Below are 21,752 nucleotides of genomic sequence, written 5' to 3' on the forward strand. Positions count from 1 at the left end.
ATGCTGAAACGCATTCAGTTTTAGCTCCACAAGGCCGTCTGGAAACAGCGAGGAACCAGCCTCTGCCATGTTGGCTCCATCGCCTGGGTGCATGCTGGGGAGGTGTCGCCCTTTGTGAGGAATGAAGAAATGGACCATGCCTTGGGGCTTGCCCTGGTCCCACCCCCTTCTGCCAGAGACCCTCAGATCTGTCCCACTCCTGCCCAAGCCCCCACAGGCACCATTGACGCGAACGATGTAGAGCTGGCCACGCCCACCCAGTAGGCCACACTCACTCCATCCACGCCCACTCAGTAGGTCGCACCCATCCTGGCCACACCCCCCCGCCCCCCTCCCCCGAGGGCAACCGCAATGCTGATGCGGCCCTCAATGAAATAGAGTTTGACATCCCTGCTTTAAAACTTGTTACACATAAAATATTAACTTAAACATCTAAACACCTCAATAGACAACGTGGGTGAAATAAATGTTATCCATTTGTTAATACAAAACAATCATAAAACAGTCTGTTAAGAAAACTACTTGCAAACTTGAGTATAAATGGAAGGTTGGGGGGAGGAGGAGGAGGAGGTGGAGGAGGAATAGATATAAAAATTAGTAGTATGTTTAAAAGACCTCACTCTATATACAGTAAGGTTTAAAAAGTACTCTTGCCAGTATCAAATGTTTCTAGTTAAACTAAAACCGCAATCTTTTATACCTTATTTGGGACAATGAACTTTAACAGATCTTTATTTTCTGAGTGGATATTGATAGAATTGTACAAAAAATGATTTTTTTGGTTAAGTTTTGAACTAGATTTCTCAGTACGAGGGGAAAGGGGGAGTAGCAGCAATCTTTCTAAGCGGAAAGGATAGTATCAGGTAATAAAATAATATAGTTGTTAAGATGGCTGCTTCATATATTTTGAACCTTCTAGTGACTTTTCACTTCTGGTAAACTCTTGCTCTTAGTCTCTGTCACAAATATGTTCTTATTTTGCAGGTTTGTGTATAAACATCAACTACACCCAGTGTGAAATGCTACCATATAACCAGACTACTCTAAGATCAGTTCTTTCCATTGTGAGAAGCATTGAAATGGAAAAATTTCTCAAGTTCTTTGGTTATCTCAACCGCCTCGGCTGTTATCAACACATTATGCTGTTTGGATGTAGCCTGGCTCTTCCTGAGTGCATCAGAGATGGTGAGAACAGGTAAACAAAGCTAGTTAGTGATTAAAGGTGGTTACAGCAGATTTAGCATACTTAATTATGGCAAGTGCAGTTAGGTGTTAAGCTTTACAACCTCTGAAAGGAAACTCGCAATTAAGACTATTTATACCAGAAGATTACCAGAAAAATATAGCTGCAAGGAGTATATATAATATGTTTGTTAAGGAAAAAAACCTATTTGTCATATTATACTATCCTGAATAAAGCAAGTTCATTGACTAATCTTATTAGGGATTATGGGTTGTGATTTTGGCACAAATCCCCATTTAATTTAAAAACAAAATGAATTATGCAGCATTTTGAAAAGGTTTATTGAAGCCTATCCTTGCCGTCAGTATAAGTGAATTATTTCCTATCTGAATTAGTTGTTTTATAATTGGGTGGAACTATTATACCTTTTAATAGCTACACTTCAGAGTGTTCACATTCTTACATTAGTGCTAATCATAGGATTTCTTGGCTTGCCAAGTTCAGCAAAAGAGTTCAGAATAAAAATAAATACAAGCCCACATGCCGGTAGTAGAATTGATAGGCAATTTCTATCTTTGTCATAGTGTGGTCCAGGTTTGAAGTACAGTGGCAAAGCGTAATGCATTATCAGACCCTAGCAAAATGATTAGGCTTCTGGGAAAGCAGAGAAGATGGAGTGGAGTGGAGTGGAATGGAGAGTGGAGTGGAGTACGGTAGGGTAGGGTAGGGTAGGGTAGAGTAGAGTAGAATAGAAATAGAAATAGAAATAGATAAATTAATAGAATAGATCAGAGGTCCCCAACCTTTTGGGCACCAGGAACCAGTTCTGCGGAGAAAAGTTTTTCCATGGACCGGAGAGTGCGTTGTTTTGTGTGCTGCCTGCATCTCACATATGGGGCTTTGCTTGTTTCCGCAAACTGGTTGTTGGCATGCCGCAGCCCGGTACCAGTCCATGGACTGGGGATTGGGGACCCGTGGAATAAATAAATTAATAAAAATAGATTTTAAAAATTCAGATGCTTGGCAACTGACTGATGATGGTTGCAGTATATCCCAGAGTCATGTGATCACCTTTTGCAAATTCAGTGGAAAGCCAAATTCACATAACAAACGTGTTTCAAATTTAACAACTGCTGTGATTCACTTAACAACTGTGGCAAGAAAAATTGTGAAGTGGGGCAAATTCACTTAACATATGTCTTACTCAGCAATAGAAATGTTGGGCTTAATTTTGATCGTAAATTGAGGAATGCTTGTATTCTGCTCCTGAATAGACCATCTCCCATAAGGAGTTTTCCATGCAACCCTCATTTCTCCACTCCTCACCTGTTTGGCTTTTAATCTAGTAGTGTTGGTGCTCTTTTGGGCCAATCAAACCATCACATGAGTACAGAGTCTACTCTTGTAGAATTAGCTGCAGCAAGGTATGATTCTCTCATCTTTGATAACAAAGTCTGGTTCCTTCTAATACTATGCTTGCTTGCCCTTCCTCCATCATCCAATGAAGAAGCAAATGTCAAGAACTGTTGGGAATACGCACCATGCATTATTTTGAACAAGCCCCAATGTATTATCTATGACATAGACAGCAACAGTTCAGAAAGCCATAATTCTCTTCTGCTATTCTGGAGCATTCTGGGATACTCATATTAAGAGCATCTACCACTGTCATGGAAGCAAAGGGTTGCAGCAAATTCTGTTCTATATGTTATTAGAACATGGAGATGTAAGTGAATCTCAAAGTGAAAAATACTTGCTCATTTGCCACACAATTGACAAACAATATCTTTGTGCAATTATTCATTTTTATATGATTAATGGAATGTTCCTCAGTGCAATCCCCATGATTGCACAGAGAAATTAAATACAATGTTGTACTTACAGGGAAGATGTTGTCCTGGTATATTCATCGTTTGTTTGGTACTCAATGAATGCACAAGCTAGAATCTGTCAGCGTCAGCTCTCTTGTGACTCACTACATTATTCCTTTTGGGGAAAATTTATTTGGTATTCATTGTTTTTGGTATTCATCGTGCCTCCCAGAACCAATTAATGATGAGTACCAAGGCACTAATGCAGTGATGGTGAACATATGGCACGTGTGCCAGAGGCGGCACTCAGAGCCCTTTTTGTGGGCACGCCTGCCACTGCCACCAGCATCTTGCACAGGTCCATTAGGCTGCCACCGGCGCCCGGAGCAACAGCCCCGCCCAGCACAAAGGAGGCGAAGTGGCCGGCTAGCAAGCTCGAGTAGAGGTGCACTCGCTGGCCTCTGTGTGCGGGGGCCAATGGTGTCAGGCAGCAGCCGCCCCTGCCTCGCCTTGCCCTGCAGCAATAGCACCCCCACCACACCCTGCAGGAAAAGCCTCCTGCTCACTGCCCCACCCACAAGACCCCCTGGATCTCTCCCAATCCTGCCCAGCCCCCGCAGGCATCCCCCCCACGAGCAACATCGAGCTGGCCATGGCCACTGCAGCCATGCCCACCCAGTCTGCCATGATCACCATAGCCACACCCACCCAGTGGCCATGCCCCTGCTGCCCCCCGAGGGCACCACAATGCTGATGCAGCCCTGGCACTTTGCGATAAATAAGTGGGTTTTGGATTGCAATTTGGGCACTCGGTCTCCAAAAGGTTCGCCATCACTGCACCAGTGTATTTGGATATTATCCAGAGTTGTCCATCTGAATTCACTTGAGCTAACTTCCCTGTGTGTAGATTTGGGATTGTTGCACATTTGTCATGTGGAGATCAGATTTTTTTTAAATGTTTGTAAATTGTGACTTCTTCTTTATCTTGGGACGATATCCTACCAGAACACCAATTCTTGTCTCTCCTAGCAAGCCGCCTTTGTGTTTCAGACTCACTGATGTGAATGAGTCAGTCATCATTAAACATGTTCATATATATATATATATATATATATATATATATATATATATATATATATCAGTGGTTCTCAACCTGTGGGTCGGGACCCCATTTGGGGTCGAATGACCATTTCACGGGGGTCGCCAAACCACGCTGTCCGCCATTTTTTCCCCTTTTCCCTAGCTGTCCTCCCTCTTATTGGTGGCCACACCCACTTGGGGGTCACCACAACATGGGGAACTGTATTATGGGGTCACGGCATTAGAAAGGTTGAGAACCACTGATATATATAAAAGTTAAGCCAAGTTAAGTTAAAACTCTCTGGGCCCCAAGCTGTGAAAATTCTAGAAAGAGCACAGAGAAGAGCAACAAAGATGATTAGGGGACTGGAGGCTAAAACATATAAGGAACGGCTGCTGGAATTGGGAATGTCTAGTCTAATGAAGAGAAGGACGAGGGGGGACATGATAACAGCGTTCCAATATCTCAGGGGCTGCCACAAAGAAGAGGGAGTCAAGCTATTCTCCAAAGTGCCTGAAGGCAGGACAAGAAGCAATGGAAACTAATCAAGGAGAGAAGCAACCTAGCGCTAAGGAGAAATTTCCCAACAGTCAGAACAATTAACCAGTGGAACAACCTGCCTCCAGAAGTTGTGGATGCTCCAACACTGGACGTTTTTAAGAAGAGATAGGGTTTCCTGCCTGAGCAGGTGGTTGGACTAGAAGACCTCCAAGGTCCCTTCCAATTATTATTATTATTATTATTATTATTATTATTATTATTATTATTATTATTATTGGCAGGCGGGAGAGACGCGCGCACACACACACACACACACACACACACACGTCTTGTTTCTGCTGCAACAGCAAAGAGTTTAAGCCCCATGGGGGTCTCATCTCATCTCAGTCGTAGCAAAAAATACAGTATCTCTCTGAGGAGAAGAAGAAGGGGCCACCACTGATAGAACAATAGCTAAATTTGAAGTGACAACTGAGGAAGTAGCAGCAGTAACACCCTCTATTTCTTTCCTTCGTTTTGTATCCTTCCTCCCCTATGGCCCCTATCAGGTCTGTAAAATATGATATTTAAGATTGAAGCAATGGAGCAAAAGAAAGGCTGGAATCTTATCTGCCATCTCCTTCTTCACAATTTTTATGCTCCAGTATAGAAATCAGCAAATTTCAACTTTTTTTACTGGCCAGACAAAGTTAATTCTTTTATAAATACAGTAACCTATTTTTTTAAAAAATGAATTTCATTGTTTAAAAATGTGTGGATACCGTACTCTTCAGATACCAGAATTTGAGTTAGAAAACGAAATATTGAAGATTAAGCAAATTTGACCTGAACGTATTTTTTCTTCTAAATCTCATGGGCAAAAGTTGGGATAGTTCATAACTTTTAAAAAACTGGTTGATAAAATATTTTATGTCTGATTTGATATTACGGTTTATCTGCTGATTGACTATAATATTCAGAATGCAAATAGTTAACTGTGACTCTAATCGAATGTTAGAGAATGTATATCACAGACAATCCCATTCTTCCATCTCATAATTTTGGTATGTATTTATGCTTTCTGGCAGAAATGAAAAATGATTTTAGTAAGTCTAACATGCATTAAGACTTACATTTATCATTGTTTTAGAAAATTAGGCTAGAAGCATTTCAAACTGAGATCAAGCAATGAAGCAGAATTATGATCATAATTGACAGTAGGAAGTTTCCTTAGCATGATGGTCCATAGATGTTTTGGGACCATCTTACAAAATTCCTAACAATTAACAGTCAAAGGAGTCTAGAATTCTTGGAATTATGATCATATTTATATACATGGAGCATATTATATTGGGAAAGATTGATGTGTAGCATATGAAAAATTGTAAGAACATCTGCTAAACTGATTAAAAAAATCAGATTTTTCTTAAATGATATATTGACCACACTCCAAAGAATTAAGCTTAACCACCATGTTAATAATCATGTAACAAGTCTATACACATTCAGAATTAATCAAAGGATTACTTTTTTATTTCAGTAATTAAATGTAAATAGTAAAAACATAATGTTTTAAAATAAAGGAGACTCCCACGACTTGTCCTGTGAAATATCAGAACCATGATTTAAAGTTGTTAAAAAATGGTGTTGAAGTGACAAATGAGGACCACATCAACATTAACGTTATAAAAAGCTTCTTAAAGTGCCTGGGAATTAGGATATGTGTCAGATAAAGAGGAGAAGTTGAGTGATAAGGGCTGCTGTCAAGGAAGCATTGTATGTCAAATGGAGAACTGGTTTCCAGATATGGGAGTCTGCAGAAAAAATATTGCTTCTAACTATAATTGTCAAGAATTAATTGACCTACAAAAATCAAAGCATACATTAGTATGAGTAATTTAATTCTTTAGGTTTATTATGTTGTTATTATTGATGTGTTTCTTGTGGAAATAAGATATTTTTTTTCCTTTGTCAAGCTTGATGGTGTTATGGACACACATGAAGCAATAGTTTGGAAGAGATTTTCCATTGCCATCTTCCGACACGGTAGTCTAATCTACTGTCCTGATATTCTCTTGAGATTGACCATCTAGGTCAGTGATGGTGAACCTTTTAGAGACCGAGTGCCCAAAAACTGGCCCCGTCCCCGCTCTACCCCCCTGCCCTGCCCCCGCTCTGCCTCCCTACCCCACCTGCCCACAGGACCACTCATCTCCAGGGCCCACTGCAGATCGCCCAGGCAGCCCAGCAGTGCTATGGCAGCCACACCTTCCGCCCGCGCCCTGCAACATCAACTGCATGATGGGATGTGAGGGCAGAGTCTTGTCTATGCTGTCCTGCTGCCATGTCCTTGGCTGCGCTGCTCCGTGTGGGCCATGCTTGGCGAGTCACTTTCAGTGAGGCTGCTGGAGAGGGGGTCGCGGGGGGAGGTAAGGCTGGGGCAATGGCACGTGTGCCACAAAGGGGGCTCCGAGTGCCGCCTCTGGCACCCATGCCATAGGTTCGCCACTATTGATCTAGGTGTTACTATTGGATATCCTGGAAGATACCATGAAAATGAGGAGTTCTAGTCTACCAGTCATTGGACAGTACAACTAATCTGATTCATCTCATACTGGGCACTGTACTAACAGAATTTTTATTCCGTCCTGTGTACCTACTAAACTGAGTATCTGATTACTAGCTGAAATAGAAAACTCTTGGCTTAACTCCTAATTAGCAATCGATGGAGAATCATCTGAGAAAACAGGAGGGGTCAACCTATTCTCCAAAGCACCTATAGGTAGAACAAGAAGCAATGGATGAAAAATAACTAACTAACTAATCAGGGAGAGAACCAGGAGGAATTAAGAAGAAATTTCTTGACAGGTAGAACAATTAATTAGTGGAACGACTTGTCTCCAGAAGATGTTGGTGCTCCAACACTGGAGGTTTTTAAGAAGAGATTGGACAATCATTTGTCTGAAATGTTACAAGGTTTCCTGCTTGAGCGGTGAAGGGTTGGAGTAGAAGACCTCTAAAGTCCCTTCCAACTCTGTTATTCTGCTATCTACAGATGTAGGTTTAACTGGGAAGTAAAAACACAGAAGCCAGAGAAAATGCTTGCAAACTTATTTCCATAATGCTGCAAAACAACAACAAAACTCCTTGTATGTCTATGTCTACGCTAGAGCTGACCAAGGGTTCCTTTCTCAGCTTTTTATTCCCATATTTCAGATATGCACATTTAAATCCTAGTCAGGGAAAAAAGTCATGGCACACCCTTGCAACTCTACTTCCTGAGCCTTCTCTGGGATAAGGTAGAGCAGTGTTTCCCAAACTTGGCAATTTTAAGGCATGTGGACTTCAACTCCCAGAATTCCACAGCCAGCGTTGCTGGCTGTGGAATTCTGGGAGTTGAAGTCCTCATGCCTTAAAATTGTCAAGTTTGGGAAACACTGAGGTAGAGAATATGTAACTCTCCACTTCCAGACCAAATCTCTTGTCGGCAACTGCCATTTTCACATTCAATGGACTATTATTGAATGTAGTCTATGACTTATGACCACAACTGAGCCCAACATTTCTGTTGCTAAGCGAGACATTTGTTAAGTGAGTTTTGTCCATTTTACAATCCACCTTGTCACAGCTGTTACGTGAATCATTGCAGTTGTTAAATTTGTGACTTGGTTGTTAAGAGAATTTGGCTTCTGAATTTACTCTGCTTGTCAGAAGGTCCTAGATGGTGATCGTATGACCCCAGGACACTGCCACCGTCATAAATATGAGTCAGTTGCCAAGCAACCGATTTTTGATTGCATGATCATGGGGATTCTGCAATGATCATAAGTGTGAAAAACGGTCCTAAGTCACTTTTTTCAATGTCATTGTAACTGAATCGTCCCTAAATGAACTGTTGTAAATCAAGCACTACCTATAATCAGCTTCAACTTTGGAGGATCATTATGAAGGAATGCCCTCAGATTGCCTGAATTGAGAGAACGGCTGAGAGTGGTCAATATCCTTATGTTCATGTTTGGGTATCACCAGCTGCTGATTCCTGCTCCCTGTCACCTGGCATTTTTCTATCTTTGTGAAAAGATGGAAAGGCAGTTGACCGCCCAACTGAGATTAAACAAAGCAAAACAAATTATTAATTCAGATAGCTTAGTCTCACTCAAAAGCAAAATCAATTTGGGAAACACTTTCTATGAAGCACGCTCTAGATTTTGAAGCAGTATTGTAAAATTTGGAACAGGTAGCTTGTTTCTGAGACGTTCTTTCATATTATGATGGTATTTCTCTGGAGTTTGAAGCCGGAATAGCAAGCAACAAAATGGAGTAATGTATTTCTTCAGTTTTGTGCAAATGATCTCTTGGCAAGAAATTAAAGAAAAAAAAAACCACCTTTGTTCCATTGGGAGCTGGCAGAACTAAATAACACAGGACTTTAACAGCTGATTTTATGTTTACTTATTTTGCTATTTTAAGACTGTTGGAATATAAAGACCATATTGTGTAACTATCAAGGTTCTGACTAATGAAAAGTAAAAACCAACTCTAATTTTTTCTCTAGAGATTCAATGTAACTAAATGTAACATTCCCTTCCCCTCTATTATGCTATAAATTATGCTACCCAATGAAAGTAATTTCCCTTTATACAGTCTGGAGTCAAGAATTTGTTTTATTTCATAATGGGTGTAATGAGGTATTGGTCTTATTGTTGATTCTATAACTGATTTCAGAAAACTGCAATGAAAAACTGGATATAGTTTTCCCAATAGTCATGGGAGTTTTAGCTCAACCGTGACAGGGTTAATAATCTTTACAATGGGGAAAGGACCGATAAATTTAGGTCCCAGCTTTTTACAAGGCAGTTTTAATCTTAAATATTTGGTTGAGAGATAGACTTTCTCTCTTATGTGAAATAGTTTCTGGGGGGGATCGCCTCTTACTGCTTGCTCCTTTTGAATCTTTTGTGGCTTTTGCTAAGGCATGTTTGACGTTTGTCCAAGCGCTTTGCAGTGTGATTAGTGTTTGTGAGGAGGGGGGTTCCTGAGGGTATTCAGGCATAGGTACAAATTCCCTGCCTATAAATACTTTAAAAGGAGTAAGTCCAGTACTGCTGTGCACAGTATTGTTGTATACCACTTCAGCAAAAGGCAGGAGATCTGCTCAATTAGTTTGCCGATAGTTAACATAGCATATTAGGTATTGCTCTACTATTGCATTCGCTCGTTCAGCAGCTCCATTCATAGTCAGATGAAAAGCTAAGCTGAGACCCTGGGTGGGTCTGATCAGTTTCATGAACTCCCTCCAAAATTTGGCAGTGAACTGGACCCCTCGATCCAATATGATTCTTCTTGGTGGTAGATATGTTTTAAAAACAGTCTTTTTTTACCAGTCTTTGAGTGGAGGGAATTTGGACTTCACAGAATCCAAGAGAACTCTGAGGAACGAATGTATGGATGGTCTCAAATCTTCCATGATATTCCACAATAATATCAAGAACATGTAATCACCAGCTTTAGCTAATAGGAAAGCCCTCTGGGATTCCATTGGATTCTTTAAATCCCTGAGAACAAATAATCTAATTAGGTTGCTCTATTTCCCTCACCCCCATACATGCTATGGCATCAGACATGACCACAATAGCAAGATCACTAAAATTTTCATCACCTATATTCAGGATATTCCAACCATTGAGGATAAATAATGTGCTTTATAGATTAGGACACTGAATACATGAAATACAGATAGTCCTTGACTTACAACAGTTCATTTAGTGACTGAAGTTACAACGTTACTGAAAAAAGTGACTTATAACTGTTTTTCACACTTACAACCATTGTAGCATCCCCATGGTCACATGATCAAAATTAGGATGCTTGGCAACTGGCCGGTATTTATGACAGTTCATGTGATCCCTTTTTGCGACCTTCTACAAGCAAACTCAATGGGGAAGGCAGATTCACTTAACAGCCCTGTTACTAACTTAACAACTGCAGGGATTCTCTTAACGGGTGTGGCCAGAACGTTTGTAATATAGGCCAAAGCTCACTTAACAACTGTCTCACTTAGCAACAGAAATTTTGGGCTCAGTTGTGGTCGTACATTGAGGACAATTTGTAGCACCATGATTCTTTGGAGACCGTGAAGTTCCAAGGCAGGATAGAATATTTCCCCTAAATGGAGAAAAAAAAAATCTTAACAAAGGCAGAAAGCAGCCCCAGTCTTCCTACATGAAAAAAGCCTCAAGCAAAAAAGCCAGTCGTTAGGAGATTTTGAATGGATATTCAGAAAGACTCGGCCAATCTATTCATACACAAAACACTTTCAGCCCCCACAGCGGATGGGATTAAGAATTTGCATTCCCCCATCCAAATTCTAAGAAAAGGCATGACCTTTAGGACATAATAGGATTAACTGACCACCATTGATACAACCCCCTCTAGCGTCTCGGTCAGAAGGTATAAAAACCCACCCACTCTCAACTCCATTTTGTCAGCTGTCCCAGAACTGCATGCTGTTGCTGGTTCTGCTCATCAATAAACAAGAACCTTCTTTGCTAAGCAGTCTCCATTTTATTTCCAGCATCTCAATCCCAGCTTGGAACTGGACCTGATTTTTCTTTCAACAGAATGACACAACTAGATTTAGTAAACAAATCTCACAAGGGATAATGAAAACAAACTGTTTATTACAAAAGAAACTGTTTAAATATAAAAAGCATCATTTAATGTTGGGGAAAAAAAATAACACAGCTGCCCAGATCACATTATAGAGCAACTTGCAAATTAAAGATGAAAAATCCCCCTCCCTGATGAATCCAGTGCTCCAGACAGATCACAAGGTGACACTGGAATACTACAAATGAGGCACACTTTACCAGAATCTCAGGAAAGATATTGGAGATATTTCAAATTATTATAGGCCACACAAAGGCCTTTATCTGAAATACAGATAAAGGCTAAAATTAAACTCAGTTCCATAACTTATATATTTAAAGAACATGAGATGGAAAATAGAAATTTTAAAATCCTAGCAGAAATTCCTCGATATAAATACTTATTTCTACCGAAATAGGAACTTCCATACTTCAGTTATCTGGATTCGTCTAATTTCCTGGGGTGATCTAAATGGTGATCCAGAAGTTATTGGACTGAACATCTCAGTGGGGAATAGAAACCTAGTTCTTTAGCCTCTTTCAATAGATTTCTGCTCTTTGTATCCAGTAAAGAAACGAACAGAGATATCTGCTAAATTACAGAGACATCTCTCATTTAAGGGGATGTGGATTATGAACTGCAGCCTGCTGAACATCCAATAATCAATAGGATAGTTTGTTTGATTCATTCATCTTTCCTTTATCTGCAACGGGGTACTGATAATTTCCTGGGAAGCAAAGCTATTGCCTGTTTTTTGAATCTGAGAAGATTTGTGCTATCAATGAAGCCTTGTTACAACAACACAACTGAGGAAAGCCAAGATAATGTATTGAATCTTTGTTTTACGTTCTGTCTTCTTATTCTGGAGTTTCAAAAGTGACAATTATTTATAGGTAGTGTTTTTTTAGTTGATAGTTGACTTTTATGTTTAAATCATGTTTCCTGTGTCAGTAGGCACATGACATCTGCTGAAAAACACCTATGAGAAAGTTTTCAGGAAGCCTTTTGATCCTGTAATTCAATTTATAAGAACCCTGACAGGGTGGACTTGCATTTTGAGCAGAATTATGAGAAGGAGTCATCTTGTAACATTAAAACAAATCCAGTAGAAGAATATATATATATATATATATATATATATATATATATATATATATATATATATATATATATATATATATATATATATACATACACATACACATATACATACACACACACACACACACACACACACACTTAGGGTTGAATGTGGAGGCCTGGGTACTACCTGCTGGAGGATGTGTTCTGATCTTTTTGTTTTTTTCTTAGCTTTTCAAAATTGTCTGATTTGAATAGTGTGTTAATACAGTTTATCTCCAAGGTAAACAGGGATTTTGTTATCCTTCCCTGATGTGCAGTTATATTCAGGCTTTCGTTTGTTGCCCTTATTGTTGTCTTTGGTTGCATTTTTTTAAACATTAATATATGAATGGCCTAGCACAGAGGTAGGCAACCTTGGCTCTTTTATGACTCGTGGACTTCAACTCCCAGAATTCCTGAGCCAGCCATGCTGAGGGAAAAGGGAGAGTTTCCAAGCTGAGCCATGCTGGCTCAGGAATTCTGGGAGTTGAAGTCCACGAGTCATAAAAGAGCCAAGGTTGCCTACCCCTGGTCTAGCATTATGTAGGTGGCGTATAGGGAGGAATGGAATAATAATAATAATTTTAAGATGTGTGGCTGAGGAATTATAGAAGTTGAAGCCCACGTATCTTAAGGTTGCCAAAGTTGAGAAACTCCAAACTAAAAATTATATACTTCTGTCACATTTAAAAGTTAAAACAAATGTAGGTATCAAAAAACACATAACCTTTTATTTTCTTTTCCTTTGTAGTCATGGACTTCTGCCTTGTAGATCATTTTGTGAGGCTGCAAAGAAAGGATGTGAACCAGTCCTTGCAGTGGTCAATTCTTCTTGGCCAGAGTTCCTCGCCTGTTCCCAGTTCCATAACAAAACTAAAAATAACAATATCACCAAGGTCTGCTTCTCCCCCCAAGGGGAAAAATGGAAAGGATGTAAGTTTCTCTTTTTTTAAAAGTGTGCTTTTGAACCAAAGTAAAGCTGTGATGTGATATATGTTTATGAAAATTTAAATATATTTTCAGGGAGGAAAAGTAATGTGAAATGTTTAGCAATCTAATAGAAAGAAATAGGCAAGTGTTCACCAAGCAGTTATTTGCTAAAACAGGAACAGAAACTACTGCTGGGGTGTTAAGCAAAAGAGACCCAACACCTAGTCTTTTTAATTTGTTAAAGGTACAAACTGAAATACATCTAACTCAGGGGTCTTCAACCTTGGCCCTTTTATGACTTGTGGACTTCAACTCCCAGAATTCCTCAGTCAGCGTGCCTGGCTGAGGAATTCTGGGAGTTGAAGTCCACAAGTCATAAAAGGGCCAAGTTTGAAGACCCCTGATTTAACTCATAATCAAAACTAAATGCCAGACAGATATCATTTATCATGTCAGTACTCAAGGTGTGGATCAAGTACTGAAATTCACATAAGGTTAAATCTGGGACATCAGAAGCACTGTTGGCTGGTAGCTTTTGAGATCCAGGATGTTTCAGAAGCTAAACAGATCAATATTACGTAGTAGTTGGTTGGGGAAAATCCAAGCCGGGAGGAAAAAATGCAAAATTAAAAGACACTCAGGAAAAAGGCAATGCCAAACCTTCCTCACATGATGCCAAACACAGCCTGACTTGAAGGTGAAACTGATTTAATAGACTGGTTCATGTATCATCTAAAACAGTGCTTCTGAACCTTGGATGCTTGGTTGGCTATGGAATTCTGGGAGTTGCAGTCTACACATCTTCAAGCACCCAAGGTTCAGAAGCACTGTCCTGGATCAACGTAATATATAGATCTGTATGTTAGAATGTTTGGCATTTATAGGGTTAAGCGCTGTCTCCTTAAGAGATGGCTTATGGTTAATGTAGTTTTAGCTATTTAGTGAATCTCATGTTAACAAGTCAGTAGGAGGGGCTACTAAGTTCATCACAGGATATCTTGGCTACGTGCCAGTTTGTAAAAGGTCTTTGTGAAGAAAGACACGAGGTGATGTGTCCTATAAGAGGCATGGGGTGAGTTCACCTTCAATCTTTCACCCAAAAGAATGGAGAAGGTCATGATATGTTCAGCAGAAGAACTCTTCTTAACTGTAAGTTATTGTTTGGGATTCCTGTTGAAAGAAATGATCATCTAATATTCCGTTCTTTGGCATTTATCTGATTGAAGGTTAAAGCAGAAATCTTGTTTGGACCAACACAAGCACTGATCTAAAGCATAAAACACTATTTACAGAATGGCTGGGTTCATCCCTTTTATAGCTCAAACCAATCACAATACTGTTACCCTTTGATTCACTTATTGTGCCAAGTCACAATTATGTTTCACATTAGGTTAGCACAGTGGCATTATGGTTATTATGACTGAGTCACCATAAATTGTGATTTATTCAATAAACCACAGCTAAGCAAAACTATATAGTTTAGTATGATGAATACCTTGCATGAACTTAGCCAAAATTTAACAGAGAGGAGCACAAAATCCTGGCATCTGCAAGAGATTCCTTTTGTATTGTATATGAACTGGATCTTAAAGGTGGATAAATATGTAAATATTTTGTGGTTCAGTCAATGCATTTTTTGCCAAATTAGCCTCAATAAAATGAATTTTGTTGTTTTTAGTTGCGAAGTCGTGTCCGACCCATCGCAACCCCATGGACAACATTCCTTCAGGCTTTCCTGTCCTCTACCATCTTCTGGACTCCATTTAAGTTCACACCTACTGCTTCAGTGACTCCATCCAGCCACCTCATTCTCTGTCGTCCCCTTCTTCTCTTGCCCTCCATCTTTCCCAGCATTAGGCTCTTCTCCAGTGAGTCCTTCCTTCTCATTAGGTGGCCAAAGTACTTGAGTTTCAACTTCAGGATCTGGCCTTCTAAAGAGTAGTCGGGGTTGATCTCCTCTAGGACTGACCGGTTTGATCGCCTTGCAGTCCAGGGGACTTACATACATACATACATACATGACGTTAGTTGTGAAGTCGTGTCCGACCCATCGTGACCCCATGGACCACGTTCCTCCAGGCCTTCCTGTCCTCTGCCATCTTCTGGAGTCCCTTGAAGCTCACGCCTCCTGCTTCAGTGACTCCATCCAGCCACCTCCTTCTCTGTCGTCCCCTTCTTCTATTGCCCTCCATCTTTCCCAGCATTAGGCTGTTCTCCAGGGAGTCCTTCCTTCTCATTAGGTGGCCAAAGTACTTGAGCTTCAACTTCAGGATCTGGCCTTCTAAAGAGCAATCAGGGTTGATCTCCTCTAGGACTGACCGGTTTGATTGCCTTGCAGTCCAGGGGACTCGCAGGAGTCTTCTCCAGCACCAGAGTTCAAAGGTCTCAATTTTTTGCGCTCAGCCTTTCTTATGGTCCAACTTTCCCAGCCATACATTGCAACTGGGAAAACCATGGCCTTGACTATACACACTTTTGTTGGCAGGGTGATGTCTCTGCTTTTTAGTATGCTGTCTAGATTTGCCATAGCTTTCCTCCCCAGGAGCAAGCGTCTTTTAATTTCTTGGCTGCAGTCCCCATCTGTGGTGATCTTGGACCCAAGAAGATAAAATCTGTCACTACCTCCATTTCTTCCCCATCTAAAAAGGTCACTAGAATAAAGCTTTTGTGTCTCAGAGAGACTATACTTGTTTGTATTAACATCTCTGTCTTTGCGTGACACTGAAGGTATTTTAAAAGTCCGAAGCCTCATTTGAAAAATGTGAGAGCTTGTGTTTCTGTATCTTCAGATGATGAAATCTCTTTTTCACAGAAGCTCTTTCACACAGCTTTTAGAGATGATGCTCAAGAGAGTATAACATCGTGTATTTAAAAAGATGAGAAAACATTCAATGGACTCTTGTCCTTCTTCCTCCTCTCTTAAAAGAAGTATACTATAAATTAATGAAAATTAATTTAAATAAAACGCCATTCACTGAATTAGAAAACTTTTCTCCATTGAGCGCAAGGATGGGTCCCTTCTGCTTTCTTGTAGCAGCAATGGAGAAATACCAGTAGTTGGTAGACAGAATCCAAAGTGGAGAGGACTAGAGCCACACTCCTGTCACGCTCACATATCCATACATTATAAATATTAATATCTTAGTATGCTCACTTTTCAGGGGCACCCATGGGAGGCCAGTAAATTGGGGATTCACACCTGCCATTTTGACAGATTGACTCCTATGGATGCCCTACCGCAGTGATGGAGAATTTATGGCACACGTGCCAGAGGCGGCACTCGGAGCCCTCTCTGTGGGCATGTGTGCCATTGCCCCAGCCCCGCTTCCCCCCACAGCCCCTCCTCACCACCAGCTCCCCCCAGAGGAGAATCTCCCCCAGGCATGGCCCATGCGGAGCAGCGTAGCCAAGGACATGGCAGCCGGGCAACAAGATTCCGCCCTTGCGCCCCATCGTGTGCAGATGCTGCTGCGGGGTGCGGGTGGAGGGCGTGGCTGCTATGGCATTGCAAGGCTGCCTGGGCGATCTGCAGCGGGCCGTGGAGGCAGTAAATGGCCCTGCAGGTGGGTGGGGCAAGGGCAGAGCGCGAGAGGGCTGGGGGGCGGGGCGGTTTTTGGTCACTCGGTCTCTAAAAGGTTCGCCATCACTGCCCTACCGCCTTATTCAAGCATCTCTTCATTCCATCCTAAATACCCTTCCCACACCATAAAGATTCACTGATACATTATGTTGGTTACGGGTAGTTCTTGACTTATAACCCATTTGTTTAATGACTGAAGTTACAACAGCACTGGAAAAAAAACGCTTTATGACCACTATTGCAACCTCCTCACAGTCATGTGATCAGGATTGGGATGCTTAGCAATTTACTCGTATGTATGACGGTTGCAGTATCCCGAGGTCAGTGTCCCGAGGTCATGGCCTTTTGCCACATTCTGGCAAGCAAAAGCAATGGGAAAGCCAGAGTCACTTAATGGCCATGTTACTAATAGTGATTCACTTAACAACGGTGGCAAAAAGGTCGTAAAATAGGGCAAGACTTAAACTTAAGTACTGTTTCACTTAGCTACAGAAACTAGACTACTTGTATTCCCATCCGCTAGTTATAAACTCTCCAGAATTTTACTAAGAAAGAAGCTATAAATCAGGGGTCTTCAAACTTGGCAACTTTAAGACTTGTGGACTTCAACTCCCAGAACTCCTCAGCCAGCCCTGACTGGCTGAGGAATTCTGGGAGTTGAAGTCCACAAGTGTTAAAGTTGCCAAGTTTGAAGACCCTGCTATAAATGAATCAGACTTCAACAGGGAGTAAGTGCCCCTATGTACTGCATATCAGAGCTACTGAAGCTTGGAGATCTCAGAGAAATAACAGTTTATTGAGTTGTCTGTATTGTCTTTAACAGTGAAGATGCTCTCTTCTTGTCTTCTTTAATAAATTATTATTATTATTATTATTATTATTATTATTATTATTATTGATGATGATGATCATCGCACAGTCAGCCAGATGTTCAGACTGGATTTGGCATTTTTGTCTACCTATCGAGTCCTTATGAAGGACTTGGGATAGGCAGATATGGAAGTTTGATGGTATTACAGATATCGCTGCAGGATGGAAGCAGTTCCTAGTAAGGTCACCTTTTGCAATTGACTAATGGCGAATTTGTCAATGCCAATGGTGTTCAAGTGATGCTCCAGTTGTTTTGGGATTATACCCAAGGCGCTTATTACTATTGGTACTGTCCTTGCTTGCTTTTGCCACAGTCTTTCTATTTCTATTTGTAGGTCTTTGTATTTTGTTATCTTCTCCAGTTCTTTCTCGTCTATTCTGCTGTCTCCAGGCACTGCCACGTCCACTATCCAGACTTTTTTGTCTTTCTTATCGACAATTGTTAAATCCGGGGTGTTATGTTGCAGGTGCTTATCTGTTTGAATTCTGAAGTCCCAGAGCAGTTTAATTTTATCATTTTCTGTGACTCTATTTTATGATCCCACCAGTTCTTGCTTATAGGCAAATGATATTTCTTGCAGATCTTCCAGCGCATCATTGTTGCTACTTTGTCATGCCCCTGCTTGTAGTCAGTCTGTGTGATCTTCTTGCAACAGCTTACCAGGTGGTCCACTGTTTCTTCAGCTTCTTTGCATAGGCGGCACTTACTGTCTGTTGCTGTCTTCTCAATTTTGATTTTGTATGTATTTATTCTTAAAGCTTGGTCTTGTGCAGCCAGAATTAGTCCCTCGGTCTCTTTCTTCAATTTTCCTGCTCTTACCCATTGCCAGGTCTTGTTAATATCTGCTTTCCCAGCTATTTTTTTAATGTAGTGCTTTGTCTTCCCATGCCTCTATTCTGTTTTTCATTTGGTCTTTCTTGTAGGCCAGTTTGGTCTCTCCAGTACTCAGTAAGCCTTCCTGATATACTAATTTCAGTGCATCTTCATCATTGTTCTTCAGATATTCTTCCAAAGCCATTTCTTCTTCTTCAACCATCTGATGTACTTGCAGCATTCCACGCCCACCTATTTGCCTTGGTAGATAGAGTCTGTCAATGTCACTGTGTGGATGAAGGGCATTATTATTATTATTATTGGAGTGTTTTTAAATTTCTTTCATGTTTTTCTTTTATTGTTCGCTGCCCGGGGTCACATTCTGTTTGCCATATAAATGTAAGGAATGGATAAAATAAAATAAATTCAGCATGGCTTGGTGGAAATATTTTTCCAGAGGTTTTTCAAATGAATTCTCAGCATGCATAGGAATGAAAATCAGGATTCATCAATCATTCTTCCTTCTTGCTCTTTCTGACCTTGCTTTGCTTACTCAGAAAAACAGTACCGAAATGACATTCCAGTGTCACCTCCCTAGAAATTAAAAAAAAATAAATAGTTCACATATTTTTCTTCCTATCCTCCCTTTGCATCGTTTATATGGTGCATTCTTTTAAGCAATGAGGGTTGGGTATGGTCTTTAAAACATGATTAATGAGGGGGAAAATAGCTCTGGAATCTTTTTCATTACTGTAGTAATTTACAGCATTATTGGAGTGACTGGACAACACCATCATTGTGGTGTTTACCCCATCATTGTGTCTCACCCCCGCCCCAGGATATGGTTTAGGCCAAATTAATGTTTTTTTATTCCTATCTTTGAACCATCAGCTAGTTGGAAAACAAAGGTAGCTTTTTCAATTGCCACAGCAAAGCCTGAATTATATTAATGTTTATTTGAAGCTTAACATAACAGCTTTTTAGAAAAATTATTGAATAGTTACATTGAGTGAGGTTAAATTCAAAAGGGCTTGACTTTTAACTGGTTCCTTGCTTTTCCTCAGAAGGCAAACGATCAGTAGAAAGATATATGTCCTGAAGGCAAAGCCAAATTAATTCCTGAATGGATCCCCTTAGCATGCTGAGCCATGTGTGTTTAATAATTGGTGTATTGAATAAGCTACAATGATATGTATGGATCAGTTGAGCAGGCTGGCCTTACATACTTCTCACGGAAGATCAACTTCCTGTCTGTTTCATGAAAGGTGGGGGAAAAAAAACCCTAGAAGCTAATGGTTTTGAATTGTCTATATATAAAGCTCCCAATTGGAAACAAAACTATTTATAATATTACTGTAACCTTTTTAAAAATTGTTGTTGTTGTTAGTTGCGAAGTTGTGTCTGGACCCATCGCAACCCCATGGACAACGTTCCTCCAGGCCTTCCTGTCCTCTACCATCTTCTGGAGTCCATTTAAACCAGGGGTGTCAAACTCAATTTCATTGAGGGCCACATCAGCATTGCGGTTGCCCACGGGACCGGGTGTGTGTGTGCGGCCAGGGTGGGTGTGGCCTACTGGGTGGGCGTGGCCAGCTCTACATCGTTCGCATCAAGGGTGCCTGTGGGGGCCTGAGCAGGAGTGGGACAGATCTGAGGGTCTCTGGCAGAAGGGGATGGGACCGGGGCAAGCGCCAAGGCATGGTCCATTTCTTCATTCCTCACAAAGGGTGACGCCTCCCCAGCAGGGGGCGGGGCCGGCACAGCAGGGGTTGGTTCCTTGCTGTTTCTAGATGGCCTTGTGGAGCTAAGACTGAATGCATTTCAGCCTAGATGGCCACCACAAAATTGTACATTGGCTCCCAGCCGGCCAGGGCCAAGGCAGCGGGGGTCGTTCCCTCGCTGTTTCCAGGATGGCTTCGCGGGCCACATGAAACAACTTCATGGGCCATATCTGGCCTCCAGGCCTTGTGTTTGACATGTCTGATTTAAACTGATGCCTGCTGCTTCAGTGACTCCATCCAGCCACTTCATTCTCTGTCATCTCCTTCTTCTCTTGCCCTCAATCTTTCCAGCATCAGGCTCTTCTCTAGTGAGTCCTTCCTTCTCATTAGGTGGCCAAAGTACTTGAGTTTCAACTTCAGGATCTGGCCTGCTAAAGAGCAGTCAGGACTGATCTCTTCTAAGACTGACCGGTTTGATCGCCTTGCAGTCCAGGGGACTCGCAGGAGTCTTCTCCAGCACCAGAGTTCAAAGGCCTCAATTCTTTGGCGCTCAGCCTTTCTTATGGTCCAGCTTTCACAGCTGTACATTGCAACTGGGAAAACCATGTCCTTGTCTATACGTACTTTTGTTGACAGGGTGATTGCATTGCAATTGTATTGGAAGCACCAAGGGGCTTCCGGATTAAAAGGATTAACCAGTGGCATCACCATTTCCCTGCGGACACCCAGTTGGGGGTCCGCATGAAAGGAGTTGAAACAAAGGGAGGAATCTCATCGTCCTCAGCACTTCGGTCCCGAATGTGAGTTTGCTGCTTGTCAAGCCAACATGCTAACCATGTGAGCCACTGAGTTCCTCATTTGCTAATTGGAACAGAGAAGGACTTGCTCCTTAGATATTTATTTACAGCTGTGTTTATTGAGAGAGTTCCAACGTATAGGACAGGGGTAGGCAACCTTGTCTCTTTTATGACTTGTGGACTACAATTCCCAGAATTCCTGAGCCAGCATGACTCAGCTTGGAAACCTCTCTCTTTTCCCTCAGCGTGGCTGGCTCAGGAATTCTGGGAGTTGGAAGTCCACGAGTCATAAAAGAGCCAAGGTGGCCTACCCCTGGTATAGGACAATGTGTCATATCAGATATTAACCCATTATGTATGTTTTTATTCCTTAGCGACTGCGTTTATTTCACAGGCTGAAAACAGAACAATCCATCTTCTTTGCCCAGAAAACTTCCTTAAAGTGTGGAGATCTGTTGTGATTGGGGGCATTGGGAGTTTCTATATGGGCTGAAGGTTTTTACTGCTTTTAAAGATTTGTTTTTACTATGATTTGTATGATCCCAGATTATGTTCCATATGGTAGGTGACTGTATAATTTTTTTTTAAAAAAATAAGTATTACAAATGGCGCTCAACTGACAGGCAGAATAGGAACCAAAAAAATTATTGTTAAGCAGTGTGGTTGTTAAGTCAGGCAGCACCCAGTTTCACAACACTTTTTGCAGTTGTCGTTA

General features: G+C 41.1%; 1 protein-coding gene across 1 annotated transcript in view; it reads left to right on the forward strand.

The window, feature by feature from the left end:
• CORIN (corin, serine peptidase) overlaps positions 1-21,752 on the forward strand; it is a 114,733-nt gene that overhangs the window by 42,710 nt on the left and 50,271 nt on the right. Inside the window, exons 4-5 of the mRNA XM_039362892.1 lie at positions 985-1,195; positions 13,077-13,258. Coding sequence (XP_039218826.1) covers positions 985-1,195; positions 13,077-13,258 — 393 coding nt within the window. The remainder of the gene's footprint in view (positions 1-984; positions 1,196-13,076; positions 13,259-21,752) is intronic.

This window comes from Crotalus tigris, unplaced genomic scaffold, assembly GCF_016545835.1.
Source record: "Crotalus tigris isolate CLP2741 ecotype Arizona unplaced genomic scaffold, ASM1654583v1 scf7180000019483.1746242, whole genome shotgun sequence".
Lineage (NCBI taxonomy): Eukaryota > Metazoa > Chordata > Lepidosauria > Squamata > Viperidae > Crotalus > Crotalus tigris.